The 22337-nt window shown below is 41.9% G+C and overlaps 2 protein-coding genes across 2 annotated transcripts in view; one reads left to right on the top strand and one right to left on the bottom strand.

The window, feature by feature from the left end:
• Positions 1–6947, bottom strand: part of LOC139472517 (lissencephaly-1 homolog A-like) — a 56717-nt gene extending 49770 nt beyond the window's left edge. Inside the window, exon 1 of the mRNA XM_071254992.1 lies at positions 6831–6947. The gene's annotated coding sequence lies outside the window, so the exon portion shown is untranslated. The remainder of the gene's footprint in view (positions 1–6830) is intronic.
• Positions 6948–7012: 65 nt separating this feature from the next.
• LOC139472515 (RNA N(6)-adenosine-methyltransferase mettl16-like) lies at positions 7013–16605 on the top strand. The gene is made up of 8 exons (XM_071254990.1): positions 7013–7172; positions 8653–8968; positions 10291–10431; positions 11442–11706; positions 12498–12567; positions 13332–13421; positions 14322–14453; positions 15504–16605. The coding sequence occupies exons 2-8, from the start codon at positions 8653–8655 to the stop codon at positions 16386–16388; spliced, it is 1899 nt and encodes a 632-aa protein (XP_071111091.1). The 5' UTR covers positions 7013–7172; the 3' UTR covers positions 16389–16605.
• Positions 16606–22337: the final 5732 nt, after the last annotated feature.

Below are 22337 nucleotides of genomic sequence, written 5' to 3'. Positions count from 1 at the left end.
TCAGGGTTAGAACGAAACTCAAGCTTTCCTAGTCCCCGTTAAGATAAAATGCCCCCGTAATGTTAAAAAAAGAGAAATTTGGGAATTTGTACTAGCCAGCAGGAATTTGTACTAGCCCTTGGCTAGGGGGCTAGTGTAAAGTTCTAAACCTGCCCACTGTTGAATAATCTTTACCCAAACCACAAGCAAATCTATGACCTTGCCGTAGCCATGGACAAATGGTTCAAGTTATAGCTGACACTGCTTGACAATGTGAATCAGCTATAGTTTAGCAGTACAAACACAAAGTAATGGTTGCTAGCGTGAGCATCGACTCCCCAATATGGTGTGATAGCATATTAGCCACATTCCAGCTGCGAGTTGGCCACCCACTCTATCGGCCGTTGCTACCCTCCAATCACATGTTAGTCACCAAGTATGACATGCACTGGAGTCACTTCAAGGAAGTCAAATGTTATTTTACTATGGTGCAGCAATACGGTTGACTAGGATGGTAATATGCATGCAAATCTACCAGCGCCTAACAGGCGGCATGGGTTGTATATTCCCAAGAGAGGTAAAAAAAGAGGTGACCAGAGTAAAATTGTGGAAGCATGAGCATGCTATTGGGTGTAGATACGGGGCAATATATGCACTGGGATTTATCCACCATTTTCATCTAAGTGGCAAAAGGCATGCAAATCGGAATTATTTTTTTCTTAAGTTCAGAGGTATTTTAACATGGTATTTTGAGATTGTATAGAATGCAATGATATTCAGCTAAACATTAAAATCTCGTCCTATCTTTTGGTCCTGTTATCAGTGAAATACAGAAATTCTCTGCAAAGCTATAAAATCAGCTATATCAAAATAAATTGGAAAATTCTCATTTCCATTTGGGAATAGTTAATGACACTTGCTGCAGACTTGGGGCTGAATATCGGCATCTGAGCAGGTCAAAATAAATTCCTATTCAATATTATGATATAAGGATTGCATCAAAGGGGGCTTTTACATTCTAATAACCGGACCAGACAAGTCAATGGTCCATAAAATGAGCAATGATTCAAACTGACACAAATCCTGCAGATCACAGGTGACAATTTCCTGACAGTCGCCACTCTGATCGTATTCATCAACTGCTGTGACCCCTTGACCTGCATCTTGTGACTGTTGTAGAAATAGCTCCCATCATAACTTGCTAACGGCTTACAGAGACCCTACCCTCCCCTCCCCTTGAATACCTACGAAGGGGTTCCGACCACCGTCTGTTCCAACTGATAAAAAATAAACCCAAGAAACCCTAGAAATCCAAACTTGTTACACTGCAACGATCAATTCATTTGGAACATATCTCTAAACCTATCGTTACTGAATGCTAACTGTTTTGTTTGTTTGTTACTTAACGCAGCACTCAGCAATATTCCAGCTATATGACAGCGATCTGCAAGTAATCGAGTCTGGACCAGCCAATCCAGTGATTGACAACATGAGCATCGATCCACGCAATTGGGATTGATGACATACATCAACCATGTCAGCGAGCCTGACCACCCGATTCCATTAGTTACCTCTTATGGCAAGCATTGGTTGCTGAAGACCTATTCTACCCTGGATCATCACGGGTAAGTAAATACTTCTATCACTCAAGGAGTGAGAAGTGAGATAGCTCACACTGATTAACCCATCAGCCCTATAGTCTGAGTGATACATGGTACATCATGTGTCAGTCACAAGACCAGGGAGATGCTGACCTGACAGGGGTTAACACTGTCCCACACAGATTAACCCATCAGCCCTATGTAGTCAGCAATGCATATACATCTATATGCTCACACATAGCGTAACTGTACCTGCCCACGTGTTTGTCTTTCTACCCGATCAGCTGTCGTCTTGTCCTCCACACTAACACTGACCCCGGGCCACTGATCAGTATTTACACACGGCATACTCAGCATAATCATCATAACAGACTAGGGATTGGTACATGACAATCACTGAACACTAGCATCCAAACACAAGAACCTGTTATGGCTTATCATATTACAACTATTCCAGTAAACATGGTAAAGTCTTCATATACATGAATCAACTGTGAAATAAACATACCGTTCAGTGGTAGAAACTAAGTTTCAGTCCACTAGTCCTTATAATGATAACATATTGCAAAACCCTTAAAAATGGCAAATGTTTACTCATCCTTATGATACCTTAACTATTGGGCAGTTTGGCAAGGACTACAGGACCAGTGCCTATTTCCAACACTGAAATTATTATGCTTCATTACTTTGTGAATATTCTGGTTTCATATTGTTGTATTACATGAGTGAGTGAGTGAGTATGGTTTTACGCCGCTTTTAGCAATATTCCAGCAACATCACGGCGGGGGACACCAGAAATCGGCTTCACACATTGTGCCCATGTCGGGAATCGAACCCGGGTCTTTGTGAATATTCTGGGTTTGATATTGTTGTACTACATGACCTACAGTCCACAGCTTTGAACAGTCCTTCAGTTATACATCCCAATGGGTCAGCTTCGGGAGACAGGAAAACACAAAGTTACGGAGGTGGCTGTGGTGGACGTCACCATGAACAAGTGATGGGGTTAACAAAGCAAGGATCACATGGCAAATCCTGGATTTGAACCTGTGACCAGCAGTTCCTAGCAGTAAAGGGAGAAAACTCTGAATAGCCCATAACTGCACTTACACCAATGACACTTGTGAAATATGGTCTCATCCAAAATTAGACAGTATGTCCAAAATAATAAACATGTGCATGTTACATGTTTCACATTAACAGTGGCTAAATGCACCAACACATACAGGCAGGGAAGGTATCAACTCATTTAGGGTTTTGTACATACATGTACATGTTTGGATGAGTTTACTTGATAACCATAATTCATTCTAAAATTATCAATGGTCACATTGACCAACTAGGAAAACGTGAAGAAAAACTACTCAATAGATAAACATGACTAACTCTACTAACATCAGTACTTGCAACCTGAGATTATGTCACTGATAATGTGTAGATCATTCTGTAGGGACACAAGTCAACCAATTATCACAAACCTTAGTCTGCTAAACAGCTTTCTATCCACTTAAGCACTGGCAGCTGTGAAAAGGACACTTAAGCAGTTTAAATACTCCAAAACACGTACTGAACAGCAAGCCTTTCTATAGTCTAGACTCCATATCAATCCACATACTCCATATAGATATACTACAATCATGACAAAGACTATTCAAACCATACAAACAAAACTGCTTTTGTTCCAAAGTACCTTCTCAAATTTAACCAACAAAACTATTTTTATATTGGTTCTGTGTTTTCGTTTCCATTGAGCATTTGTTGAGATGATTGACAGGTTTATGCACTTGACTAGTCACATCTAATACGATCAAGCTCATTATTTCAATGACTGATACAATACTAACAACGCCTTGTTACAGTCCCCCTGCCTGAGGGCCAATCTCACTGACCATTAAACCCTGGTGGGTGGGGCTACAGGGGTCAAGGAGCTGTTACCCAGCAAACTGGCTACATACTATAGACATGTATCATGAAGTCAGAGCTCCACATAACTATTTGAGCAATTGAGTTTTTACTCTAGGGGTTTTATTTTAATTGGGTTATTACATTTTTCATTTGGCAATCAATATTTTTTCACTCATCTATTCATCACTCTAGTGTTTTTTTCCCAAATTAGGGAACATTTTAAGCTTTGAAAAAGAGGAAATAATGTTGTATATAACTGTTCTAATTATATATCAGCTACACTCAGAGAGTAAATTAGCTCGTAATTGTGCTTAGGAAATTAGCTCCTTTGAACGCATGCTGAAAAAGCTTCATTGGGTATTTATGCAAATTGTTTTTATACATTTGAGGTTTTCATTTAATGCATGCGTTTCTGTATTTTCACTTCCACTGACTTAATAATACTCATAAGCACCAGAATAAACCTAAGTAAAGCCCAACCCTTCTATCACATGTGCAATGTACATGCACTATACAACTGATCATAAGCTGACTGCAGAGCTACAGATAAGCTGCGCATTTGCGTAAAATACCCCCCCCCCCACACACACACCCCTCCATAATAATTAAAACCCAATTAGTTTCAATTAAGTTGCATACAGAAATGCATGTGTTAAAATGAAAACTCAAATGTATAAAAACAGCACGCGTAAAAATCCGAACAAGCTTTTTCAGCATGCATACAACAAGCTTTTTCAGCATGCATACAACAAGCTTTTTCAGCATGCATACAACAGAACTAATTTCTGAAACACAATTATGAGCTAATATACTTTCCAAGTTGAATATCAAAATATTTACTCATTTGGGGAAAAACTCAAAAGAGTGATGAATAGATTGAGTTAAAAAATATTGGTTACCCAATGAAAAATGTAATAAACCAATAAAAATAGAAACGGTCAAGTAAAAACTTGATTGCACAAAAAGTTATTTGGAGCTCTGAGACTGCTCCTTTACAATTCAACTCATCCTGCTAATATAACATTTAGACCATGTGAACCAAACAGTTGGATTGGTGAACTTATTCAGAAACAATATGGTAAGTTTTCATGATCTCACTCTCTTTCATATCGAATTCATATTGTCATCACCTAATCTCTTCATCATAAAAAAACACACTTGCACAAGTTTCAGTGAACAGTTAATTTCACAGTGCTCACATCCTGACCAATAATTGCTACCTGTTGCCATGTGAGGTAATAAAAAAAAAATCTCCAGCTGTCACGCCAAACAATGTTAACACTAATAACAGATGGTACTTGGTGTTACCCTGCCTGGCCCTCGGCATTACAGGGACCATGATAAAACAAGGCTGGTTGTCTTGGAGTCAGTATACTGTATCCATGTTAAACTGTGGCATGGTATGTCAGTGGGGCCAACACAATAAAAGTGGCATTAGTCCGGACTAGCACAAGCAAGCAAGTGCACACACAGACACACACCTTGCTATATAAGTGCAGTATGAGGTATTAATCTCCATTTTCATCTCAATTTACTGCATGAAGCCATTTTGCTAAACTTCTACAATCTCACTGACGCCTTACTCTTAGGGTAATGCCTTGAACTGTTGGACTAAATTCCTTATCTCAACATGTCAAAAGAGTAGGATTGTGTGGGAACATCGCACAGCTTTTCCACACTATCAGCTATTAAAACTCCTTCTTCTTCCCAAATAATATTGAATATGTACAGTTATTAGGCATAAAGACTTTGGCACTTGTATTATAAACAAATATCATTGCATCTTATATTTTCATGTGATTTCACAACCTAAGTAAGAAACACCTTCAATACCAATACTATGGCTGATCAACCCATGGCCCAAAGTTCCTGAAGCCAGCACAAAATGAATTTTCTTGGGATCAAAAGATACTAACTACAGTTAAAAAGCAGAGTTTGAGAATAGAGTGTCCATAGTATTTTATTTTTTTATCTAGGGATAGCACAACATGCTGAAGTGATCTTGGTTATCATCATTGATGATGGTGATGACAGATCCATTAATTTTCTGTGAAAATATAATCTATCATATATTAGCATGGATTAGAATATTATTATTGGACTCATATACATAAACATGACAAATGTCAGTGTTTTGTGGCAATGAAACATGTACAGGGTTGTCCACATACAGACTATATATTACTTAAACATGATCACATATGGTGGGCTGACTTTAGCCACTAGATCAAAGCCTGAGTCTTGTAAATTTCAGACAAGTAACCTCAGCTCATGTGTTTGATAATTACTTCAATAATAACACTACAATCTACTGAAAACAATGCCTAATGAAAAGTTCAGACAAGAAGAGTCAACAGTTATTAGAGTTTAACAGACGATATAGCTAACCAATCACAGCTGACACAAGACAAAATATGCTCAGACATATTCAACAGAAGAGCTAAGCACACAATGAAACTATCCAAACAATCCCAAAACTCGAAATGAAAATTTATTTGGAAGGCTTATCTTTATTATTGCCAACATCACAACATTATTATTATCATGGAGCTGACAATACATAAGCAGTTAACATCATCTCTTTTCAATACACATGCACAATATGGTTTTACAGTTGCATACATAAAAACTTATCTTACCGCCTACTTCTGAGGACATGTCTGTCTTTTGTTCTTGTATGGCATAATATATTGGCATATGTCATAAGCCTTTCACTAATATATATTTCCTTCCGTGAATATTTTCAAATTGAAAATAAAATTGGCTGAATGGCATTCTACCTTTGGACATGATGAAGTAACAGTACTCATCCAGCACGATTAGCACAGCTGATGTCATTGAAAACTGCCATGTATTATAATTTTCGTCTTAGTGACCTATTTTGGTTCTGTTTTCCCATTTACTCAGAAGTGATCAGCTAATTTTACCAGCAGCACTTGATTCGCCTGTCAATTGCGACAAATATCCGCATGCAACAGTATGTTGTGTATTGACGTAATGGTGAATCGATTCTGGAATATATCTGCGTGTGACTTGTCTGGAATTAAAATGAGGAAGCAAATCGATCGTTTTATGCCGATGACATCATTGCGTGCGCATATTTTATGTACATGAAACGAGCGCTACTACATATGTTTCCAACTGTAAGAGAAAACAACAGGTTACCATTATCAAATACATTGAAACCGTCAAATAATTATGAATGATAATTTTTGCATGCTCTCTTTCATCTGACCGCCATGTTATCAGTCAAGTGACAGCAACTGTCAATGAAAAGTCCTTCTAACACGCGTGATACTCATGTGATTTCAAAAAAAAGGTACAAATATGAATAGGGCTTTTTACCTGAGATGTGTCAGAGAAAGTAATTTCCTCCAACCAACACAGATAATCGAAATTTTACGAACTTGAAGAGCAAGAACACGTATTATCCCCTTCCAATTTGAAGTTTATATTGCGCATGTCCTCACGCTGCCGGAAGTGATGCGTTTCGCACGTAGGAAGTGATGTCACTGAAATCTAATGGCGGCTCACACATGTTTCTTTGAATGAGTTGAAACGTTCAGTAAACGTGTTATCGAGACCCAACTTATTAGTAGTGATTGCACCATAAACTCTATATTTCATCAGCTTTTATATACGTTTTCCTTTGGTTTTCAACAGTTGTCAAATGACTAGGCCTTGAAGGTAAGATTAGTTTGTGCGTCCTCAATTTTGTTTTCGTTTTCCAACCATGTATGTAAAACATTATTACAAACAATTATTGAGTGAATAACTCAACTGTTGCCATTGTTATTGATTTATTCCCTGATAGACAACAGGGACCGAATGCAAATATCTGCATTGGGCAAATATTTGTACAAGTATCACTTGTCCCCAACATGTATTTTCATGATTCAAATAAAACTTTTTTCTATAAATAAATCCAGGGGGGCAGCTGACCGTCACTGAGGGCCAAAGATCAGCAGGGGCCTTTAATTGGACCCATGAAGATTCCGGGGTACAATAGGCCTTCAGCAACCCATGCTTGCTGTAAAAGATGACTACGCTTGTCGTAAAAGGCGACTGACGGTATCGGGTGGTCAGGCTCGCTGACTCGGTTGATGCATGTCCCCCATCCCAATTGCGTGGATCGATGCTCATGATATTAATCACCAGATTGTCTGGTCAAGACTTGATTATTTACAGACTGCCGTCATATAGCTGGAATATTGCTGAGTGCGGCGTTAAACAACAAACCAATTTGGGGAATCTGCTATTCAGGGCAATGGATAAAATGTGAAGCAGATTTTGATTGGACTTCCTGACTGCTGTTCAGAGACAATGTATCATTGAATTGTATGTTATACACATTTTTATTAATGTAATTAATTTATTGCAACATGATCAAGTGAACATAGTTATTGTCATCTCAAAACAGTTTCAAGTTACTGGGGGCAGAGGCATGGCCTGGTGGTTAAAGTGTTTGCTCCTCATGCCCATAAAAAGCCTGAAAGCAGCATAAAACCATCTTCTCCCTCTCCCTCTCTCCATCTCTCTCTCTCTCTCTCTCTCTCTCTCTCTCTCTCTCTCTCTCTCTCTCTCTCTCTGTGTGTGTAAGTTAGTGATGTCTAACTTGATACATAAAAACATGTTCAGAAACAACAAGAATATCAAATGTCTGTAACTTTAGCTTCAATTTCAAAGCTGAGTAAAGGAAATTTCTGCCAAGTAGACTCAGCTAATAATAGTCCGTGATAATGACTCAGAAATCTCCTGAGACCCGTGAAGATTCCGGGGTAGAATAGGTTTTCAGCAACCCATACTTGCCGTAAAAGGTGACTATGCTTGTCGTAAAAGGCGACTAACGGGATCGGGTGGTCAGACTTGCTGACTTTGTTGATACATGTCATTGATCCCAATTGCGTTGATCGATGCTCATGATGTTGTCAATCACTGGATTGTCTGGTCCAGACTCGATTATTTTACAGACCGCCGTCATATAGCTGGAATATTGCTGAGTGCGGCGTTAAACAACAAACAAACAAACAAACATAAATCTCCTGAAGTTGATGATAACAGCCAAGCTCGGGTTTGTAGACATGGACTGTATTAGTACTTAAGTTGTATATTCCAGGTTTGAAAGCCTGAAAAGTTTACTACAGATGCTTCTTGTCACATTTCACAGATGTCTCTCAACAAATACATGCACCCTCGGAACCCCTACAGACACCAGAAGCCAAACTTCCAACTCCTGGCCAGCAAGTACCCCGAGTTTAGCAGCCATGTCGTAACGGACACGGCAGGCAAGGTGTTCTTGGACTTCAAGAACCCAGAAGATTTGCGAGTTCTCACCAAGACTTTGATGAAGGAAGACTTTGGCCTAGATGTGGAGTTGCCCCAGGACCGGCTGGTCCCAACTATCCCATTGAGACTCAATTACCTGTTGTGGGTTGAAGATATCATTGGAAGGAAGAAATCTGGTGTTAGAGGAATAGACATTGGTAAGAAATTGTTTTGGAGATATTTGTGCTGCATACTTTATTTAGATGATTAAACAATTTGCTGTGCATCCCTTGGGCACACTAGCAACCTATCATTGTGGCTTTGAATTAGATTGCCGCTGATGATGTTTCTAGGAATGTCAGCTGACAGTCCGAGATTTGACTGAACTCCTGTTTAAAACCATACTCAGTTATTCCCTATGTTTGTGTCCAGATGGGAGCAATTTCACTTTCCATATGTGGATCTTAAAGCAAGTGTCAGTCTTGTTTGTTTAAGAAATAAATGTACAATGCAACACTGCAGGGAGAATAAACCATGAGGTGCCCTGTCCAGCTACATCTATGGGGAACAACTCTGAAGAGACTTCCCTCTCAAAAATAACGTCGTCCAATTTACGTCAGCAAGTTGCAAGGGCATGTTCAAATCTCCAGAAATGACGTCATGATATTGTGAAATAAACCATATTTCGATTTTCATTTTTTATCGTGTAGCGTTCTTATGTTTACACATAAAAACGTGTAGTATAGAGATACAAGTCACAAATGAAACAAGGAAAGTATAATCAAATGGTAATGTTCAAGAAAAGAGCAAAACTGTAAATCAGCGATGTTTTGGTTTCTTAAAACATATATTCACACAGTAAAAGCTGACAAGATGAAATGTCTTGTGATAGGTTTGTGGCAGCAATGTATAAACTACTGCCTGATGTGTGCATTGTTGTCGAGCTTGATAATTCAAGTGCTGCAGTGTTTCAAGGGAGGTAATGTACTCAAAGCAGAAAGTTGTCTCCCCTTATCTATATTCATTTCTAGAGATGTATTTTGTGTGGATAAGTAATGATTACTCCAGTGAACTTCACAGAAACTGTCCGGATCTAGAAGGGTCTTGTTTTGAAACACAAGTGTCAGCTTGTCAGTAAGGTGTGGTCAGGAGACATCTATAGTTTTTAACCCTTTGCGGAGCTCGACACCAGCCAGTGTCATATAACTATACACATCTGGTGCCTAGTAGACTAACATCTAGTCTCTGAAATGAACATATCACACAGAAAAAACAGTTGCTCAGTTGTCTTAATAAAAATATAATAAAAAGGGAGCCCAGTGATTCTCTTCATTTTCAGATTGCCAAACATTAGACTTGCATGGGCTGTATTTGATTTATATTTGTATCAGGGTCTGTAAGACAGACTAGGTGCCTAGCTAATATAAGAGGAATTAAGTTTGCATCACAAACATATTGTATTCCCTTGAAACCTCTACTGTCTGGCCAAACTTGATAATGTGTTCAAGGATAATGATAATGATAATGTTTTCCTTTTCAGGCACCGGTTCATCTTGTGTTTATCCGTTGCTTGGCAACAAGATGAACAAGTGGTCCTTCTTGGCGACAGATATTGATGCACAAAATGTCTTCTATGCCAGGAAAAATGTTGAGAAAAATAACTTGACTTCAGCAATAACAGGTTTGTCCCTCTGTGTCTTCCTAGTGTTAACATGGCTTATGAACTGCTGCTAGTTTAATTGAACAAAGAATGATTCTGTATCTGTATTTAATGTCAGTTCTGTATAAGATAGGGGTAGTGGGGTAGCAAAGATGTTCAAGTGTTCACTTGAAATCACGCCAACGACCCAGGTTTGATTCCTCACATGGTACAATGTGCGAAGCCCTTGCCCCATGTTTGTCGTAGCAGATGACAAAAGGGATCAGGTGGTCAGGCTCACTGACTTGGTTGATGCATGTCATCATATCCAAATCAAGAAGATTGATGCTCATGTCAGTCTCTGTCTGGTCAAGGCTCCACTATTACCAGACCGCCGGCATATAGCTGGAATATTGCTGGGTGCCACGTTAAACAAAATACAAACATTATTCATTATATATGTCATTATTTATCTTGTAAAAGGCTATTATGTTTGTTGTACGAGGCGAATAAAGGGATCGGGTGGTCAGACTCACTGACTTGGTTAATGCATTTCATTGTATCCCAATTGTGTGGATCGATGCTCATTATGTCAATCACTGGTTTGTCTGGTCCAGACTCAATTATTTACAGACCTCTATCAAGGTCGCAGAATGTGGCGTTGAACAACAATCAATGAATCAAACAAACATTATTTATTTAAAAATGTGAAAAGAAACTCCAGTTTACATTTGTATCCAGCAGTGGTAGACACCATTGGTCATCTCCAGCTCACAGCACAGTTGGAGTAGTGGTCTGTGTAGCATTACTAGATTTTGAATGAAAACAACTTGTCCCTCTACATTTTCACTAGTCCCTGGTTATTGGACTTTTGACCAAGTTTATCTCTATCTTTGACACAGCTAACGTAAAATTAAACGACTCTACCACATTTGGATACATTGTTTATTTGTTCATCCACATATTTTATTTAAACCATAATTTACCATTAAATTGTTAACTGCAAGTGAATGAATGTTTACCACTGGTTACCTTGGTTACCTTGGTTACAGTTAAGAAAGTGACAGAAGATGCCTTGCTGACTGGGGCACTGCTGGACGAGGATTCAAACGTGACGTACGAATTCTGCATGTGTAATCCGCCTTTCTTTGCGGACCACATGGAAGCACAGGCAGTGTCGACATCCCGCAGCGTGGAGCGGAGTGAGCCCTGCTCCGTCAGCACCGCCAGCCCCAAGGAGAGTATCGCCCCCGGAGGGGAGGTGATGTTTGTCAAACAGCTGATTGCTGACTCAGCAGCTCTGAGGACCAGAGTAAGGTGGGTCATTCTTAGGGGAATGTCATACCCTATTGTTACCAATCTTATTTAGTGTTAACTAGATTCATTTATTACAGATTTTTAACAAAGTGATTATGTTTAAATATTGCTAAAAAAGATTTTTTTCAATTTGGAAATAAATAAATTAATGTCCTTATGTTATTAAATTGAAGGTATTTTGCCCTGGTGTTTAATGCAATGATGTAAGCTACTTAAGAATTTGATTTTTTCTGCTTGCGGTCATGGTGGAAGAAAGATTGTGGACATGTTATCTGACTGCTTTGTTTGTGAGGGAACCCATCTTCCCGAGGCAAGACAGTTAACTGACTATAAAAGTCCAGTTTCCAACCTTGCCGAACTAGGCTGGTATTATGGAGTTACATTTTGGCTGGACTAACAAGTCTGTGCATAGTCCAATCAAAATCGCGCAAGTATTTAATATCTGGTGAGTGAACTGTCGTGCAGATTTTGGTCGATTGCATGATTTCCAAAGCATATTCACTGCCAACTTAACAGATATTTTCCAAGTCTTTTCATGTTTTTTATGGATTTGCTCTCATGATTTGATGCGCTTCGCGATGAAAGACCCGGTCCATAGCAGAGGCTTAGAAGGGACATAACTCGTAATAGCCACTGGTGGTGCTACGGTCGACCCCAGGAATTCCAGCCAAGTTGAGCAAGGGGGGAAACTGGACTATTTAAGTCAGTTAACTCCCTTGCCTCGGGGAGACAGAGGGAACCATGACATGAATACCTGTTATGTGGCCTCACTTGATGATGACTTGTTGCAGAGTGTACACATCAATGCTGGGCAAGAAAACCAGCATACCTCCCCTGAAGGAGGAGCTTCGCAAACTACAGGTGGGTGAGTGTTGATTGGTGGGAAAGGAATTTCCTGTGATTTTAGATGTTGATTGATGGAGGGGGTACAGGTGGGTGTTGATTGATGGGAGGGGGTACAGGTGGGTCTTACTTGGTGGGAGGGGGTACAGGTGGATGTTGATTGATGGGAGGGGTACAGGTGGGTGTTGATTGGTGGGAGGGGGTACAGGTGGATGGTGATTGATGGGAGGGGGTACAGGTGTATGGTGATTGATGGGAGGGGGCTACTGGTGGGTGTTGATTGGTGGGTGTGGTACAGGTGTATGGCGATTGATGGGAGGGGGCTACTGGTGGGTGTTGATTGGTGGAGGGGTCACAGGTGGATGGTGATTGATGGGAGGGGGTACAGGTGGATGTTGATTGGTGGAGGGGTCACAGATGGATGGTGATTGATGGGAGGGGGTACAGGTGGGTGTTGATTGGTGGAGGGGGCACAGGTGTATGGTGATTGATGGGAGGGGGCTACTGGTGGGTGTTGATTGGTGGAGGGGGTACAGGTGGATGGTGATTGATGGGAGGGGGTACAGGTGGATGTTGATTGGTGGAGGGGTCACAGATGGATGGTGATTGATGGGAGGGGGTACAGGTGGGTGTTGATTGGTGGAGGGGGCACAGGTGTATGGTGATTGATGGGAGGGGGCTACTGGTGGGTGTTGATTGGTGGAGGGGGTACAGGTGGGTGTCCATGTTTTTTGTCAGAATGCACATTAATCAATCAGTAATTGTAGCTGTTTCAATTACAGGTTCCTAAATATGCCACTACAGAGTTTTGTCAGGGCAAGACAATGCGGTGGGGCATCGCCTGGTCGTTCGATGAAAGTGTTGTGTTCCCAGTAAGTGCTGCTTAGCGATTCTAAGGCATGCTTGTCTCCCTGTGGGGATTCCAGGGCAGAATAGGTTTCCAGCACCCTCTGCTTGTCTGCCCGTGGTGATTCCAGGGCAGAACAGGTTCCCAGCACCCCATGCTTTTCTCCCTGTGATGATCCCAGGGCAGAATAGGTCCCCAGTACCACATGCTTGTCTCCCTGTAGGGATTCCAGGGCAGAACAGGTCCCCAGTACCCCCTGCTTGTCTCCCTGTGGGGATTCCAGGGCAGAACAGGTCCCAGCACCCCATGCCTGCCCCTTGTGTTATACTCTGCATGCTTGAAGCTTTGTGACATGCTGACTTCCCAGGTGTCTCTGGATCCTAAGGGGCAGTGGGGTAGTCAAGTGCTTAAAGCATTCACTCATCACGCTGAAAACCCGGGTTTGATTTCCTACATGGGTGAAGCCCATTTCTGGTGTCCCCCACCGTGATATTGCTGGAATACATTAAAAGCGGCATAAAACCTCACTCACTCACTCACTCACACTGTAATGAGGGAGGTGTGAAGCCTGTTTATGTAGGGGGACCACAGAGACTGGCCTGATCAGCTGTCGTGGGGAGAGTAATGAGGGAGGTGTGAAGCCTGTTTGTGTAGGGGGACCACAGAGACTGGCCTGGTCAGCTGTCTTGGGGAGTGTAATGAGGGAGGTGTGAAGCCTGTTTGTGTAGGTGGACCACAGAGACTGGCCTGGTCAGCTGTCTTGGGGAGCGTAATGAGGGAGGTGTGAAGCCTGTTTGTGTAGGTGGACCACAGAGACAGGGCTGGTCAGCTGTCTTGGGGAGTGTAATGAGGGAGGTGTGAAGCCTGTTTGTGTAGGGGGACCACAGAGACTGGCCTGGTCAGCTGTCATTGGTTGTTGTTACAGAAGTCCGCCTTCCAATCCTCCAAGAATGAGAAGCCCCCTCTGTCATACATCGTGCCGTTCGCAGCTGGTGGCTCCATCTACGATGTGCAAAATCTGACACAGCATATCAAGACTCTACTCAATGAACTGCAGGTGACTATGCATCATGTCAACCTAGGATCTGTAAGTCAAGGATCTTAAAATCTAGGATCTGAAAATGTAGGATCTTAAAATCTAGGATCTGAAAATGTAGGATCTGAAAATCAAGGATCTGAAAATGTAGGATCTGTAAATCAAGGATCTGAAAATGTAGGATCTGTAAATCAAGTATCTGAAAATGTAGGATCTGTAAATCAAGGATCTGAAATGTGGGATCTGTAAATCAAGGATCTGAAAATGTAGGATCTGTAAATCAAGGATCTGAAAATCTAGGATCTGTAAATCAAGGATCTGAAAATGTAGGATTTTTAAATCAAGGATCTGAAAATGTAGGATATGCAAATCAAGGATCTGAAATGTAGGATCTGTAAATCTGTGTATCAAGGATCTGAAAAAACATCTTTTCCTGCTTAAAGTTCATATTTAGTCTTCTGGGTTGCTGTATGTTGAGGCAAAGACAAAGGTGTCTTTTGGAACATGGCTCTGAGTGAACATCATATTTAGAAGTGGCATTTTCATGTGAGCTGAGTTCAAGGTCGTGAGCAAGAGACGTTATGTGCTAGAAAAGTGATACGAGAGATGGGTAATGATTGCATCAAATATTATGATCTTCTTATCATGATGATGTGATCTTGTCGCTTAAATATGAAAACCGTTACTTTAGTAGTGATATAATGTGGTTGATATATGGCGTATACAATGTTGATGTTTATGCTTACTTATTTTGGGGCGATTTTGAGGGATCACTGTTTGCATGACATGATTACAGTTATGTAGTCCACCTTAACTCATAATGCCTCCAATGGTCTGTAGGGGCGGTCGGGTAGCCTAGTGGTTAAAGTGTTAGCTCGTAATGCCGAAGACCCAGTTTGATTCCCGACATGGGTACAATGTGTGAAGCCCATTTCTGGTGTCCTCCGCCGTTATATTGCTGGAATATTGCTAAAACGGTGTTAAACCATACTCACTTACTTATTTTGATTAATGATTGCATTTCGAGCAGTTAATAATATCGCTAAAGTAAACTTGATGCTGTTCGAACAGATTCAGCACAGGGAGAAGAAATGTCACAAGGGCTTCTCCAGCCTTGCAGTGGTAGCATACGACAACACCTGGTCCAACCAGAGACGGAAACGTCGACAGAAGCTGCGAGAAGGGGCAGACATCTCTACCGGCATCACGGACGATACCTCTGTCGTGACAGACAAGCTTGGTGAAGAGTTGAAGGAGAGTGGGAAGGGAGATAACTCCGGGTTGGAGGTGAAGGGAGATGACTCTGGCTTGGAGGTGAAGGGAGACAATTCCGGCTTGGAGGTGAAGGGAGACAACTCTGGCTTGGAGGTGAAGGGAGATGACTCCGGGTTGGAGGTGAAGGGAGACGACTCTGGGTTGGAGGTGAAGGGAGACGAATCGGGGTTGGAAGTCAAGGGAGGCGACTCTGGGTTAGAGGTTAAGGGAGGTGATGATAGTGGCTCTCTCAATGTCAGCGGTGACATGGATGTGGACGGTAGTGTGGATGATTCTGAACAGAGGAAGAGGAAAGCACCGGAAACTCTGCTGGAAGAATCAGGTGAAAGCAAAAGGATCAAAGTTATGGAAGACACAGAAATTGTTGTGAAAAACATTGAAACTGAATTAGTTGATAACAGCAAATCACAAGATTGTGATATAAACAGATCAGGACCTGATGGCTCGATGAAATCCAAACCTGATGACACAAGTAATGTGGCAGATGTGAAGAAACCAACCCCTCCAGATCTGGCAAAGTCGGGCAAGAAGCGGTATATCCTTAAGTGTGACGTGAACTTGAAGAAGCCGGCTGGGCATCCGGAGGTGACGCTGGAGATGGTTTGGCGCGACGGAGACAGACGCGAGCTGATGCATCAGGTGATGCAGTACTTGAAGAACAAGCTGAAGCCGCCATGTTGAAGGACTTGATGCATGTGGGTACACACCTCAAAATATGGACTCACTGATTTGGTCATAGACATGATTCATGTCACCAGTGCTTTGCATCTTAATCTGGGCACCGGGCAGCCGAGGTAGATGCCCTACGTCTCTCTGCTCTGTCAAACCAGCTCTTGGTGTCCGTCATATTTGACATCAGTACTGCACGAAGACCCATGAAAACCCATGAAGACCCATGAAGACCCATGAAGACCCATGAAGACCTCCCTGAAGCCCTAGTTGCCTCTCTCACCCTGTAGGGTAATGTAGCTCACTATTTCATGGCATAGCACACTGAGCAGCTCGCATATCTAGTCTGCACAAGTGGTACCATGGTTACCTTGATACATACAATATACAATCAGACCTGGATATAACAAAGTTGTATACAGCAAATAAATGTTATAACAAACAAGAAGTGGTATATGTTTGCCTCACTCCCTCTGTAGGGTATTGTAGCTCACTATTTCATGGCATAGCACACTGTGAGGTGAAATGGCGTTTAACATCGCGTCCAAGATTATTGCACTTATATAGCGACGTGTATGTGTTTGTGTTGCTGCTTGTGCTAGTCCGGACTTATGCCGATTTATAGTGCTAGTTCACTGAGATACCATGCTGCAGTTTAACATGAATACCCAACTCAGACACAGCATACTGACTCCAAGTCGACCAGTCCTTGTTTTAGCCCCTTAATGCCGAGCGCCAGACAGGGTAACAACAAGTACCATCTTTTAACGTCTTTTGGTGCATAGCACACTGAGCAGCACACATATCTAGTCTTCACAGGTGGTACCATGGTTACCTTACATACATACAACCAGATCTGGATATAACCAAGTTGTATACAGCAAATAAATGTTATAACGAACCAGAAGTGGTATACAGTAAAATACGGTTATAACAAACTCGAAGGGACCACTGATTTTAGTTCGTAATAACCATAGTTCGTTATAAGCATACATACAGCATATATGCAACAAATGATCGGGACTAAAAAATATGTTTGCTCTATCGGTGAGTTCGTTATAAGCGTGTTTGTTATAACCGTAGTTAACTGTATGATGTTCGCTCTGTCGGTGAGTTCGTTATGAGCGTGTTTGTTATAACTAGTTAACTGTATGATGTTCGCTCTGGTGGAGAACAAAGTTTGGATGGTGTTGTATAGAACAAACACGTCTAGCTGCTTATGTCTTGTGTACAGTGTACCTCTTGGCCTGGGTTTTGTTAGGCTCAGCTGACTGAAGACAAGTGAGCTCGTGTCATGTCATGACCTGTTTGTACATCATCATCTTGTTCCCACCAATAATGACACCCAATTTGTTTAAGAGGTTCTAATCTGATTTTCAATATGGCTGCCACGTGAGGAAGAACTATAAGAACATTAATATAGATTATTAAAAATGTAATTAAAACTTTATTTATAAACAGCTACTGTGTTAGTTCTGCAAATGTCGCTGTACCTCGCCAGTGTCACACCTGGACCATTCCGACCCGACTGGATACTCCCTATCAAGGTTGAGTATTATTTGCCGATGTGTAAAGTCTCACTCTTTGTTATTTGATGAACAATGAAAAGAGCCCCAGTTACCATGGTTACATGCAAAGTCCATCCTTATTTTTGTCTGATGTCAGTCAGGATAGAGAATATTAAATTCTTTAACCATGTTTCAAGAGAGATGTTTCAAAATAGTCCACTCTCTGTTCTTCAATGGGTGCTGACCTCAATCTTGGTCTTATTTTCATATTATCCATAATTTCCTTTCGTAATGCGCTGCATCTCATCATTCTGCAACTCGCTGCACTCTTGCCGTGCGGCCTTCAGTGACGTTTTTTAGGGGATTACTGTCCGTCTGTCTTCCCACTGATGTTGCGCCTCCAAGAGCACCAAGTTCCCCCCTCATGCATGACCTTGTCGTCAACGGCAGCCTCCGTGGTCTAGTGGTAGAGCATCTGCCTGGAGAGCGGAAGGTCAGGTCAGGTACAAAGGGATAAACTCCAATAATGGTTTAACAAGTTGAAGACTTGGAGCGTGATATAACCCCTTATACGTCACTCCCAAAATACAATTCACTCATGAATATAAACTGTACGTGTTATTTGGATAGGAATATTATTATATTTATACCAATGACACCGAAGACCTTCTCTGAGCAGAGTCACAACATTCTCTCGTTTGTTTGCTTTCGTGCAGGTTTCACGATATTTGTCATTTCCTGATGCGTCTTCTCAAGAAATGATGCCGCTATTTCAGGTCCAAGATTATCCTCAGTGTCCCCATTCTTCTGCTTCATCAAGCAACCATTGAAGTCCGGTAGATTGCTGGACGATCAGTCAAATGGTTTGAAAAAAGTTAAATAACAACTGATTTTTTATATGACAATAGTTAATCTGTCATGCCACTTACCAAGAACTTGCATTTTGCTTCCCATATAGAGAATGTAAAAAATGATGTTTTTGTTACCAAAACTTGAAAAAGGATGAGTAATAAATAAGATACAAAACGTGTTCGCTTTCTTACCAAGTTTTTATGATAAGTGCAGCTAGATATCAAGTAAAATCATTGTTAACAACACTCACTACCTAATGCCATGTACCTGCCGCGCCTCCTGTCGCTTCAAGGAGGTGATGCCGGGTCCAAGTTAGCCTCAAGCACCACCTTGTTGGCTGCAACAAGCTCCACCAGCAACAACGACATCCATGTTGACTCTGTGTGTACCCAGGGGCAGTCGGGTAGCCTAGTGGTTAAAGCGTTCGTAAGACCCGGGTTCGATTCCCGACATGGGTAGAATGTGTGAAGCCCATTTCTGGTGTCCCCCGCCATGATATTGCTGGAATATTGCTAAAAGCGGCGTAAAAAACATTATCACTGACTGTGTGTACCCAGTAGTTCTGTAATGTGGCCGGGTCGTATATGAGAACGCTTGTGATGTGTCGACATTCACGTCATCCGTATATACTCGGTAGAATAGGGCTGACATAGCTTGCCATGAATAATACCGTCAATTATTTAAAAAACTGATACCAATTACTCGTATTAGACAAGAGATTTGTCACTAGATCAATAAAATGAATATCATCATTAATCCATATCGTACCAAGCAAGATTAAGTTAAATTATCAGACCTGTGACTGAAATATGCAGGGTGTCTCCATAGGAAAAAGCTATATGTGTTTATCAAGTTTGCTAATTGATCAATATTGTGTAGACAGCATTTTTTGGGTTTTATAAACCAGTTGAGCACAAGTCCAAGAGGTTTCGTCTTTTTTCTTGTCCAGTCCAGAACCAATATATACTACTCAAAAGAAGTTAAGGATCACCTGATTCTTTCATATTACAATAGTTAATCTCTCATGCCATGAGGGGCGGTTGGGAAGCCTAGTGATTAAAGCGTTCGCTCGTCACACCGAAGTCCTGGGTTCGATTCCCGACATGGGTACAATGTGTGAAGCCCATTTCTGGTGTCCCCCGCCGTGATATTGCTGGAATATTGCTAAAAGCGGCGTAAAAAACATACTCACTCACTCATGCCATGACAGATTAACATTACCAATATGAAAGAATCATCGGGTGATCCTTAACTTCTTTTGAGTAGTATATGTTACTCAAAAGAAGTTGAAGAACACGATTCTTTGTCATGAAAACATTTGGTGTTCTTTACATCTTTTGAGTAGTATATGTTAACTGACAAAACAACACTTTTCTGTGTCGAGTTGCGTCCATTAAGCGTACCAAACAACTATCAAGAGTGTTGAGATCTACACTTGGGCTTATGAGTGAGAAAAGTCCTGTGTTATCAATAGGAGTGATGATATCACCTCTGAAACGAAGCTATGGCGATGCTTGGGTCCAGGGTACATATTGTTTCCAGGCTTGTCTGCACCATGCTAGTGGATTTCGCTGAAGTAGTTCACGTCTCGCATCTTTCACAAGCTATCCATGAAATACTGTTCCATGTGGCGTTAAACCATCAATCACTCTTTCTGAAGTGATGGACGATCCTGCATGTTGTATTTGATTACTGTTATTTGTTAAAACTCGTTAAAATTGTTTTCCTAATAAATGATGATTGTACTTATTACTCCTTGTTCCATTCGGGCTGGCGCAGACAGCCTCCGTTGTCTCGTGGGAGAGCAGAGGGTTCGGGGTTCGATCCTCGGCTACATCATACCACAAGACGTCTGGTGCTTGGCATTAAGGGGAGTCAGTATGCGGTGTTCGAGTAGAGAATTCATGTTAACTGCAGCATGGTATCTCAGTGGGCTCAGCACTTGATTTGTTTGTCACGGCATCAGTCCTGACTAGTACAAGAGCAAGCAAGCGGCACGCATACACGTTGCTAAACAAGTCCAATAATCTTGTTTGCGACCCCAATTTCACCTCACCTGGGGCTGAGGCTGTGGTTGGATTGTTTGCTCTTCAGGCAGAAGATCTAGGTTTGATTCCTGACATGTGTCTGATGTGTGAAGTCTGGGGGCACCTGACAGGATATGGGTCATCTATTGTTAGCACTACTACAGCTATGAATATGTAGTTAGGTACTGACTAGATAAGATGGATTTGCAGCTGAACCAAAGACCCTCCAGCACAAGTCAGGTTCCACCAGTCAGTATTCGCGTAAAGGCGATCATAACCTCAAAACGTTTACGTACAGTAGTTGCAGTGCTTGAAATCACTTTTGTGGACTAGATCCAGAGTCCGTTCCACAAACTGATATAACACTTACAGGAGTTCTTATCGTTTTACACAAACTTCCTCCCAGGGTTTCAGGGTTTAATAGGTCCCCAGCAACTGATGCAAGTCGTAGTGATTGACTAAATGGATTGGTGGCCAGGCCGGGTGACTAAATGGATTGGTGGTCAGGCCGGGTGACTAAATGGATTGGTGGTCAGGCCGGGTGACTAAATGGATTGGTGGCCAGGCCGGGTGACTAAATGGATTGGTGGTCAGGCCGGGTGACTAAATGGATTGGTGGTCAGGCCGGGTGACAAAATGGATTGGTGGCCAGGACGGGTGACTAAATGGATTGGTGGTCAGGCCGGGTGACTAAATGGATTGGTGGTCAGGCCGGGTGACTAAATGGATTGGTGGTCAGGCCGGGTGACTAAATGGATTGGTGGTCAGGCCGGGTGACTAAATGGATTGGTGGTCAGGCCGGGTGACTAAATGGATTGGTGGTCAGGCCAGGTGACTAAATGGATTGGTGGTCAGGTCGGGTGACTAAATGGATTGGTGGTCAGGCCGGGTGACTAAATGGATTGGTGGCCAGGCCGGGTGACTAAATGGATTGGTGGCCAGGCCGGGTGACTAAATGGATTGGTGGTCAGGCCAGGTGACTAAATGGATTGGTGGCCAGGCCGGGTGACTAAATGGATTGGTGGTCAGGCCGGATGACTAAATGGATTGGTGGCCAGGCCGGTGACTTGTTGATTGCACGGCATCATACACCAATGATGTAGATCGTCGCTAACATTATCAGTCGCTGGATTATCTGGTGCAGACTTGGTTATTTACAGGCTGCAGTCATACAGCAGGAAAAGTGCCAAGGGTGGGGTTAAACATCAGATAACAAGGACTTCCGATATTTGTGATGCCAAAATCTCTTCGAGGGGTTTATCTTCCGCTGGAAACTCACAAAACAACTTCAACACTCGGGATAGCTCATTTCGGACTCATGGTTTCAGTAAAATAACATCTTTTTTTGCTAGTTTGGTTTAACGCTGCTTTGAGGTGAGGTGAAGTGAAATGTTTCACGTTGCGTCGAAGATCATTGCACTTATATAGCGACGTTCATGTACGTGTGTGTGTTTGTGTAGCTGCTTGTACTAGTCTGGACTGATGCCGATTTATAGTGCTAGCTCACTTGAGATACCATGCCGCAGTTTAACATGAATACCACACTCAGACACAGTATACTAACACCGAGCCGA

The sequence above is a fragment of the Haliotis cracherodii genome, unplaced genomic scaffold, assembly GCF_022045235.1.
Source record: "Haliotis cracherodii isolate W230 unplaced genomic scaffold, xgHalCrac1.p SCAF_24, whole genome shotgun sequence".
In the NCBI taxonomy this organism is placed as follows: domain Eukaryota; kingdom Metazoa; phylum Mollusca; class Gastropoda; order Lepetellida; family Haliotidae; genus Haliotis; species Haliotis cracherodii.
The sequence above is the reverse complement of the archived record's forward strand: the minus strand, read 5'-3'. Positions and strand labels throughout refer to the sequence as shown.

Coding starts and splice junctions, on each gene's coding strand:
- LOC139472515 (XM_071254990.1), top strand. CDS start 8,653: ATGTCTCTCAACAAATACATGCACCCTCGGAACCCCTACAGACACCAG. Junction 12,568..13,331: donor AGGAGCTTCGCAAACTACAG/GTGGGTGAGTGT, acceptor TTTCAATTACAG/GTTCCTAAATATGCCACTAC. Junction 13,422..14,321: donor ATGAAAGTGTTGTGTTCCCA/GTAAGTGCTGCT, acceptor TTGTTGTTACAG/AAGTCCGCCTTCCAATCCTC.